At 37.3% G+C, this 10,881-nt stretch overlaps 1 protein-coding gene across 2 annotated transcripts in view; it reads left to right on the forward strand.

The window, feature by feature from the left end:
- Positions 1-5,629, forward strand: part of RELN (reelin) — a 522,720-nt gene extending 517,091 nt beyond the window's left edge. The window contains exon 65 of one of the 2 annotated variants that reach the window (XM_065883760.1): positions 4,504-5,629. In XM_065883760.1, coding sequence (XP_065739832.1) covers positions 4,504-4,600 — 97 coding nt within the window. In that variant the 3' untranslated portion in view covers positions 4,601-5,629. The remainder of the gene's footprint in view (positions 1-4,503) is intronic. The other variant, XM_065883761.1, reaches the window with a different exon arrangement.
- Positions 5,630-10,881: the final 5,252 nt, after the last annotated feature.

Consider the following 10,881-nt stretch of genomic DNA (forward strand, 5'->3'; position numbering starts at 1 on the left):
ATATTTGTGAGTTCTAGATGATATCCTTAGGTAAGATTGGCCTTTTTAAGTATATATTTACGTTTGCTCTCTAATAAAGATACTTTAAAACTTAGGAAAGAAGGTAAAATGTTTACCATTTATTAAACATCTGCATATTCTACTAGAAGCTTTCGTTTAATCCTTACAATTCCCCAAGGTACACAATATCAGATATTATTCCTATCCCCAGTCAGCAGGGAAAAGAAAAATGAAACCTTCTACATTTGTGAGATATATGAGCCCACACTTACCTACATGTAGCCCTCCTGAAAACACATGGCCTTGAAAGTAAAATGTACTTTCTTTTTTATATGCAGCGCAGTTTCATTGATTAGTTTCAGTGGCAGCTTCCCATTCTACTCTCATCAGTATTCCTCTGAAAGATAATGGCGGTCACTGGATTCTTATTTTTGCATTGGTATAAAATATTATTTATTGTATCATTTTGTTTTGATGAAAAATAAATTACCGAACAGTAAAAATGCCTAAATTTCTGTGAGTTCAAATTACTTCTGCCAAGTCTCTATCTTCCCCATTTCCTTTACAATCAATTAAAAATCAGTCAAATGTTTTCATAATAATAACCTAAGATAGTGGCTCCAGTGAAGAAGAGCAGTTCGAGAGAACAGTCACTAGTTCTTGAAAAAACTTGCAATATCCCTATTTCCTGTGCAGAAACAGGGAAGCATTTTATTATTCCATATGCTGTCTAAAGTCCCCAAATTCCCTCAGTGATAATGGAAATTTAAGTTAGCATTTCCAAGAAGTCATCGTTCTCCCTTCCTTCAGTGACTTAACTCATAATGGGAGTTTATAAATGGACCTAGTTCTATTCAGAATCAAAGCAAATTGATAAGTACTGTAGTTGATATACCTTGGGATAAATATTACCTGCTTTCACTGGAATTATAATAAAAATACTTTCCCCTATAATCACAGTGAAGAAATAAATCCTTAAAATTCCACCACACCTTAATTATTTTGGTTATAAGTTTATCTATAACTATACATCTACATGTATCAAAACCAAAATTAGGCTCTCAGATCTGCTTCACAAAAGAAGATAATAAGCATGAGATCTTTAAACTTGTTTAACATTCCCCTAATGCCCAATCCTATAACTTAGACATTTTAGAAGCCACAACAAGTTTAATAACCATGTCAGTTTATTAAATGGTCCTCGAAGCAGGCAGCACTTCGGTATAGCTTCCCATGGTGCTTGATTTTCAAAAGCTTATGAACTGGAAAAGTCTGCTTTGTTAGGTTCCAACTTAACTGTCTCCAGAGATATTTATGCTTTACATAACAAAATTACTAGTTAGTTTCAAGTGTGATTTGAAAATGTGGCCATTTCTAATGTGACTACAAAACACTAGACATCTATAGCAAATGCTGAGTGCATATCAACATTCGCAGAGATCCAAAGATATGCTACTGATACGAAAATGTATTCAAGATTAAAGGGTATCCAATGAATCAAAATGCCTCCTAAAGTAGAAGTCAGCTTCCAAGCTGGACTGATCGATTATCAAGGTATTAAAAGATCTGCAACCTGTTAATATTTATTTTCTCACATACAAAAATGAAGAATTTAAATCAGTCCATAGTAAGTAAATAGTTATATGGAGAAGTTGCTTTACAGCCATTAAACATGCACATCAACTTTTGTTCAAATTAAATGTTCCTTTGTTCCCGGATATTGAGGGCACTTTCATGTCCATCTCGGTCACATTAAGGTAACTAAATATCTTGAGTGTTCTGAGTTTATCTTTTTTCCATGTAAGATATTTTAACCATTTAAAATTCTCTTTGAGTACCTTATATCTTTAAATGTGTTTTCAACAGAATATTTTCATTGCTTTAACTTTGCAATTATTCCTTATAGTTAAAGAGTAATGATTTACAACAGGAATCCAATCAGTAAGTCACCATAAGTTCAACAAACATGCCTTGACCCCCCAGGGGTCAGGCAGGAGGCTCAGTGCTATGATGTGGGGCTGGAGGGAGTGGGGCCCATCCACGACACCCACCGCAGTTTAGTCATGGGGAGCCAAGATGTGAACACAAATCATCTCCACGCAAAGCAGAAAATGAGCAGTATGAGGGTTCACAGGAGGGGGGGAAATCCCTACTGCAGCGGGTGAGCAAGAAAGAAAATGTGATACTTGAAAAATAAGTAGAAATTTGAGGAAGCTGTGTTGGGGATTGTCCAATAAGGCAGATGGAAGGGGCTCAAGGTGAGTTTGAATAGAGATGACTGTGTGAGGTGTAGCGGATGAAAGGACTTGAAAAACAGAGTAAGGTGAAACATGTGGAGGACTTGAAATAGCTGGCGAAGTTGACTTACAAGGATTATGAATGGTTTTTTTTTGTTTGTTTGTTTTAACAAGATAAAGCCAGCATTTGAGGGAAAGTTTGCTGAAACTGATGTGCAAAATTAATTGTACGTATGTGTGGGAAGATACACACACACACATACATACAATTACACATTCGGTGATACTTTCTTAGTATTTCATAGTATCTTTTCAGTGGTGTTTCTTTCATAAGGGGAGAGAATGTGGAGGCTAGCTTAGGGGGCCACTGTAATAGCTCAGGGAAATTCAGGGAAAGGGCCACAAGATGTCCTAGGATGCTGGCAGGAAGACAGCTAGTGCCAGTCCCAATCTTCTGTGACCAAAGAGGTGAGAGGATTCTTTCTCCTGACACTTGATTAGTTCAATACATTAGGTCGTTGTCCGTTTTTTGTAACTAGACTTTACATAGGCAGCAACTAGTACTTATAGCAGCTAATGAATAATGGATACATTCATTTCCTTCTTCAACTATGACATTGAAACGGGTCAACTTGGTTGATACAGGGGAGCAAGGAGGATAGTCAAGCTACCTGAAGATGAAACCTGATTTTTTTCTTTTTCTCTACAGTGTCTTCAGAGTATATTTTGTTTCCATTCTATAGTTTCTAGTTAGCATTTTTATAGTATAGAAATCCAGGGTGAAAAGTTATTAGCACTTTATTTTCCAAAATATATATCAATGTGATGTCTTCTTTTTATCAAGTTTTCAGCACAGATACTATTGCTTTTTGATTAAACATATCTGATGAAGTTCACTTTATGCATTTTCCTTTGAGAGATTTTATTGTAAATCTTCTTTTCGAATGATCAAACATCTAGAAAATCCTATTTTAAAGGTTTCTGTATGTTACAAGTGTTAGTATAATATCCTAGGTAAAACAGTATCATTTTACACCTTGCCTGGTCTGTTGATCACTAATAACTCAGAAGAATACACTGCTCGGTGCAAAATTATCCATTCCCACCTCTTCACCGTGACTCAAGTTCATGTCATATTGACTGACCTTCATGGTGATAGCACATCACATGACATTATCCTGCTCCATACACATTTTATGTTCCCATAAAATTAAGGAGGAAAAGACTTTAGGACCAGACAGTATTCAAGAGACTCAGTGAATTTGGAAAATACTAAGAGGCTCACACTTAAAAACCACACTTCAGTGCTACATAGAGACATGTTGTCACTCCAGTCCATGTGTGAAAGGAGTCTGATTCTTGTCAGTGACCTTATGGATAATGATCCTTTTTAAATTACATTTTCCATACCAGAACTTTAACAGCTGTCTCTACCAGTATCGTGCATATTCCTACAGGCTCCTAAAATCCATTTTCAGTATTTTTATCAGCTTCACGTAGAGTATGTATGCATGAACGTGTATGTACACACATGGGGGGAATATATACACACATATTTACATCTATACATTGAATTACACTTTCTTAGTATTTTATGATCTTTTTTTAGTGGGGTGTCTCCTTCATAAGGCCATGTGTATAGAATATGACCCAAGCTGCTTATTGTTTGAGGAAGGCAGTGGAATCCGACCTTCTGAGAAAAACACTTACTTCCTTATTTTGCCCCTGAGACTGCATAAAATAGGAAGGTCAAGCTGATTCAGATAACAAGTTTGTTTTCCCTTTGTTTGTTTCTGCTTTTTAAGCTTTAAATGAAAATGTTTGCTGAAAGAATCAAATTATGCTTTCTACTTGTTAAAGGTGTATTTAAATAAGGTAATGGGTACAGCACACACTTTGTCTCAAATGAACTCCATCCAAGTAAATGTTTTCAGAAAGAGTTCAAGAATAAAATTAAAGATCCAAAGAGTTTCAGTCCACTTTTGCAATGAATCAAGAGAATTTACCATTTTTTCTGGTTTGGACCTCACTCATGAAAAGAAGGGGATTTCTTCAAGGCCAAAGGCAGTGAATTCAGGTGTCAGCCTTTAGTTCTTCTGTCCTGGGGTGGTAATGTCAGCATGACCTATTAACCCTGAAAATTTTCAAATAAGTATCAGGGTAACTTAGGACCTAGACTAAGGTCCTACATTGTGCTTTCAATGATGGGACTTACACGCTCTTTCTCCTTTCCCTCCCCTGCCTCTATCCTTTCTGATTTTAACAGCACTCGCAAACAAAATTACATGATGAATTTTTCACGACAACATGGGCTCAGGCACTTCTACAACAGAAGACGAAGGTCACTTAGACGATACCCATGAGGAATCAAAAAGTTTATTTTTCCTTCCAACTTGTGATGTGTTGTTTTCCGTTCTTTTAAATCTTGTACTGCATCTGATATCAGGAAATTTCTGTGAAGGACTTGGTGATTAACTGAAAGCCCTTCTCAAGACTGAGTATACACCACTTTCCCACACTGTGAACTAATGACAAGTGACTTATTTTCTCATAAGTAAATGTCTTCATGTTGATGTGTCTGTGCAAATTGTGATCTGTGGTAATATCAGTTACAGTGGCAGTATTGAAAATAAGAAATAGTTTAACAGAAAAAAAAGTTTAAGCACAAAAGTTTAAGAGATCTTATGTTTAAAATGGCATTTAGTACAGTATTTAACATTCTTGGTCACAAAGCTATTTAAGTGGACTGTATTTCAGCTATGTATCATGTTTTATATGATTAAATTATCATTGTTTGTCCTTTATGTATTCTCTTCTACAATATAACAACACATGGACACTGTAGTTACTTATGTTGCAATATTTTGCTGCTGAATTTCAGGCTACTTATATTCTGCAGAAAATTCATTGAAATACCTACTCAAGAAGATAGTTGTAAAGATATGGTATCTCCTTTAATACACCCCTTGAAATGTATGTTGGCTTAGCATTGTTTTGTGGATAAGAAAGATGCCTGACCTTGAAATATTTTCTAATTAAAACTTGTGGATGAAGACCCTGTCTCCCACAAAGGAATTCCCATTTCCTTGTCTAAAGATTCTTTTAAAGTGTTCTGTGGCTGATTTACTAACAGTAACTGCCATTTCGTGTCTGTGGTAACAGAGTGATTTGTAAAACAGTGGATGTTTTCATTGTGTTCTCTTTGTGGATTGTTTTTCCTGCGGGTCATATTCATACCTTTCTGATGACGTTGTACCAACACCAGCAACATTATAATGGCCCGGTAGCCCTGAACTCTCTATTAACTTAACAAAAAGGTTGCACTCTAGGGTGAACCATGCTAAAAGCCCATGCTTAAATAAAAATTATGTTCAAAAGCCATTTGAAGTTCATTTGTCTTTATTTACTGTTAATTAAATTTTCTGTAGGATTTGTAAGCCTGGTCAGGTTTGGAAAGAACAGTGTCAAATATATTTACTGTTTTTTATTTTGTTCCATCGTTGATAATAGCAGTTATGAAGCCACACTCTCAATGTTGCCATTTTTCTCTTACTCAGTTTTTTTCTACTATTCACTCTGTAATTACACTAAGAAAAGCCAGTAGAGAATTTCGAAAATTATTTAACTCCTGAAAATTTTGTTAGCTGCTGACATAAATCCTAGCTCATAATAAGTACTCATGCATTCATTCAGCAAATATCTACTGAGTGCTTGCTATTTGACAGGCACTGTGCTAAGTGCTGAGGATAAAAATGCTGATTGAGACATTTTCCCTGCTTGTTTTTAACATCTACAAAAAAATAAATATGTTGATATTGTTGAATTTGTTGGCTTTCCAGAGGGCTAAAAAAATATACCCAGGTAATAAAGGGCTGAGTGGCAGTAGTATCTCTCATTGGATGATCTCCAATGAGATTCGAGATTATTGGATTTCCCATTGAAACGATAAGGGATGATCTCACTGAGAAGTTTAGTTAAATTTTATTTTGAGTCTGGTATCAAATCCATTGTAAATCATCACCTTGGAGATACAAGGCCTTCTTTTTTCTACCTAATATATGACATATGGTATAATTCGGTGCATATGTGGCCCATAAATATTTCTAAATATTGTATCTTAATTGTTGACTCTACGTTCACAAATTATCTGCTGCTGGTTCACCATTTGGTGGTATTTTTGTTTCATTTTTTTCATTGGTACAAGGGGTTGAATTTTTCCCAAAGCCTCATCTTTCCAAGTAACTTATATGTGCCATAGAACTACCCCCTGCCTACGGCTGAGATATTTTCAGTGCTCCCATCCACGTGTCTCGCCATCAGAACAGGATTTGAACTCCCCACCAATTCATCTCCTCGAAATTTTAATAGCATAAGTTGGGACTACTCACATCTATTGGTTTATTTAATTTGAAAACACAGTTAAAGTAGGAATTCAAGTATTGTTGGCTCAACTGACTTATCTTGCTAAAGGAAACAAAGTTTAGTAACTGATAAAAAGTATTTGTATGGCCAAGTTTCCATGGTTTCTACACTGTTGTCTCTTATTCACTGTACATTTTAATGTAAACTACACTCATATCTAATTTAAATATATTCAATATCACACGTATTTTACCTTTTACCTAAGAAATAACACCTGTATTACTTTAAAAATTCCCCAAACTGAGGTTGTCACTAGCATGCTCTTCCTTATGTTCCAAGGTTAAAGAAAGAATTAGAGGGGATCACTTAAAACATGTACCCATTCATTTTAATGTTTTCCAGTTGATATTTTTGACAGCAAATTGTATATGTCAGCAAGACCCCAGTTGCTAGGACATCAAGAATACTGCAAATAAGAAAATACGGTTAATACAAATCTTTGTAGAGAGTAGTATAGTATTAGTAACATTGAATATGTTACAATATCAGTAAAAATTGTTTTTGTGTATACAGCATGACGAAGCTACTTCTGGGTATTTACCATAGTAAAACTCTCACATGTATACACAAAGAGATTTGTGCAAGAATGTTCACAGCAGCATTATTTGTACTTGGCAAATAATGGGAAGCAATCCAAGTGTACATCAACAAGAGGATGGATAAATTGTAATTTATTTGCATAATAGAACATTGTTTGGTGGTGAAAATGGATAAACTTAGAGTATACCTATTAACGATAACGAAAGTTGCAAAATTATAAATGTAGTATGATGCCATTTATCAAATATTAAAACTTGCAAATACTGTATATTGCTTATGAATACATGCATACATTGCAAAACTACAAAAGCATGTATGGGAGTGATACATACAAATGCATGATGGTAGTCACCTCGGGTGAGGAAATAAGATCAGAGTGGGGGATGTGGAAGACATTGTATCTAAAATACTTTATTTCTTTTTTAAAAGTCAAAAGATAATATAATGTTAAGACCTGAATGAGTTGTGTGCATACAAATGGGCTTGTCATATTTCTGTTCTCATGTGAGGATCTAAATATTACAGCAAGAAAAAAAAAAGAATAGGGAATTCCCTGGCGGTCCAGCGGTTAGGACTCGGCGCTCACATTGCTGGGGGCCTGGTTTCAACATCCCGCAGGCTGCGTGACACGGCCAAAAAAAAGAAAAGAATAAATAGGCTTTGTCAGGCAGATTCAATGGGGAAATATATTCTAGCAGTAGAGCAGCGTGTGCAAAAATGCAAAGACGGGAAGCAGCTTGGCTCCTTGGGGGAGTCAAAGCTCATTTGTATTTGAGGAGGGGTGCCAGGGAGCAGCCTGGAGAGACGTCAGGGTCCAGGGTTGCTGGGGGCCTTAGGAGGGAGGGAAGGGGAGTACTTTCTCAAACTAACAAAATTCAGCTTTACCCAGGAGGCACCGGGATAAGTCCACTCTGAGCAGAGTGCGGAGAGGGGTTGGAGTTAAGAAAAGAAGCTGGGAGACTGGAATTAACAGGTAGATTTGGGACAACAGCTGAGGAATAATTTTAAGTTGTCTGATAAGAATGTTGCTAGGATTCATACTTCTCTAGAGAAACTACAAACTGCTTCACATACAAAATATAGTAGTAAATACAAAAAGTGACTGTGTTTATTTATTGTGCAGAAGGAAAAGAAAAAAAATAGCTGTTACTGAAAGAATCCCAGTTCAGAGGTAAGAGGAGCTTGTCCTCATAACTGTATCTTCTATTTAGTCCTTTGGGTGCTTATTATAAATGAATTTTCACAGTATTTTTTAAACCCAACATGGATGGAAATGGATGCTGTCTTTATAGACACAGAAGACCATGCAATGACAATGGGAAAGTCTGCCTCTCTCCAGCGGCCTTATTACCTTATTCCAGCCCCTGGTTCCAGTGTCCAGAAACCATGCCAATACAGCAGAGAAAGAAAAGTTAAGTCTGGAAACATGACTTTTATGGAGAGAATACTGGTTGAATAATATATGGATATACATGTGAATAATAAAAAAGGCACAGAAACTGTGTGTAAGAAATATTGCCTCAGTAAATCTAGAGACAGTAAACTAACAGCAAAATTATTATAAGAATCCCTTAATGTTACTATCCATGGAAAACAGACATACTATGATAAGTCAGGCACTTGTCACCACCTCTGCAATCACCGTAACAAAAACTAAACAACTCCCTTAAACACTGAAGAAACCCAGGCATTCCTAATTTTAATGTAATTTCTTTCATGTTCATAGTTCAGGTGATTCGAAGTTGATTATTTGGTCTTCCTCTAAATTTCCTAACTGTAATAAAATATAACTATAAAATGTTGGAAACTACATAAATATCCAAACATACATGAGTGTTTGAACACAGTGTGGTACATATACACAATGGAGTATTATGTAACTGTAAAAAAGAATGAGGATAATCTCTGTGAAGTGATATGGAGTGATTTCCATAGATATTGGGACGTGAAAAAAGCTAAGCACAAAAGAGCATTTACAGTCACTCTTTAAGAAAGAAGAGGAAACAACACATAGTTATACCTTCTTAGCTTTATGGAGAGAAACCAGGAAGAATAAGACAGAAAATCATTAAGTTGGTTACTCCCGGGGGGGGCGGGGATTGGGTGGCATGAGTGGAACAAAGGAGGGAAGACATTTCTCTGACTATTAACATTTGTATAGCTTTCACTTTGGAGGTCAATGTTAATCTACAAGTTCAAAAATTAAATCAAACCACCAAACTGAAAGTAAACTCATCTCTAAACTAGAAACAATAGCACTAACTCACAAAGTTGTTGTGATATAAGTTAATACAGGTAAGGTGCTCAGAACAATGCCAAGCACATGTGCCAAGCACTGAATAAGTGTTACTCAGTATTACTATTACAATTGTTATTATATTAGGTACCTGAGCACTACATCCAAAAATAGTTTATAATCCACCTGTCTACAGTGTTGCTACTCAGTATTTGGTCCTCCAATCGGCCCACCAGCCCCACCAAGGAGCTTGTTAGGACATATCTCAGGCCCAACCCAGACCGACTGAATCAGAATCTGCATTTTTAACAAGATCCCCAGGTGATTCCCATGTACATTATAGTTTAAGTACTGGGCTGCAGGACCTGTGTGTGACAAGGTAATCTCCTAAGATGGCAAAGACCAGTGTCAAATGGGCGACAATAGAAATTCATGTCACAGGAATCCCATTCCTTCTCAGTATCTCACTCTTAGGATTTATTCAGCGATGATCAAAGCCTGAAGAAAAGCAAAGTTGGTTTTACACACAGGCCGAGATACCAGTAACTTCCTCATCACAGGACTCTTAGGCTGGTGTGGTGCTCTTGACGAGAGTGCCCTCCTATGGAGTAGAGAGGAAATTTCCAGCTCTCCCGTCCCGCGCTGCGAAGGTGATACCCGGCCTCTGCTCAGACGCCACTGGGTCTCCAAGCGCGCTTTTCAGCTTTAAGACCCGCTGCCAAATAGCTAGCTCATCATGTGTCACAACAGTATGCACTCTGGAAACGCACAAAAGCAGAAAGAAAAAAAAAAATGACCCTAATGAACCAACCATAATCCTTGCTAAGACAAAGCCAGAGGAAAATTTTTACATTGAAATCATTTCTACCCCTCACCTTCTTGGATTCGTGCACTCTGGCCACGGTGCTCTCTTTTACCCTAGGTGTTAAAAACAAAACAGGCTCTTCCCTTCCCTCTTTGCTTCTTCTTTTATCCCTTCCTTCTTTCCCGTCTCCATTTCCCCTCCATTTACATTCCTTTCTCCTAAATCGCATATTATGTTGCATTACTTAATAAAAAACAAAAGCTGATTTGTAAATTCTAACTCGAATGCCTGGGAAAGAATCTGTCGCGCATGTTTGCAGGTAGTGTTCATCCGAGGCAATTCGTCAAAGCTTTAAAAAACAAAACAGGGCTTCCCTGGTGGCGCAGTGGTTGAGAGTCCGCCTGCCGATGCAGGGGACACGGGTTCGTGCCCCGGTCCGGGAAGATCCCACATGCCGCGGAGCGGCTGGGCCCGTGAGCCATGGCCGCTGAGGCTGCGCGTCCGGAGCCTGTACTCCGCAACGGGAGAGGCCACAACAGTGAGAGGCCCGCGTACCCCAAAAACAAAACAAAACAACTGCACTGTCAATTCAGTATTGTCATTATTCCTGTGTCAACGTGAGTCTCCATAATGAGTGTATT

This window comes from Phocoena phocoena, chromosome 9 (genome assembly GCF_963924675.1).
Source record: "Phocoena phocoena chromosome 9, mPhoPho1.1, whole genome shotgun sequence".
Lineage (NCBI taxonomy): Eukaryota > Metazoa > Chordata > Mammalia > Artiodactyla > Phocoenidae > Phocoena > Phocoena phocoena.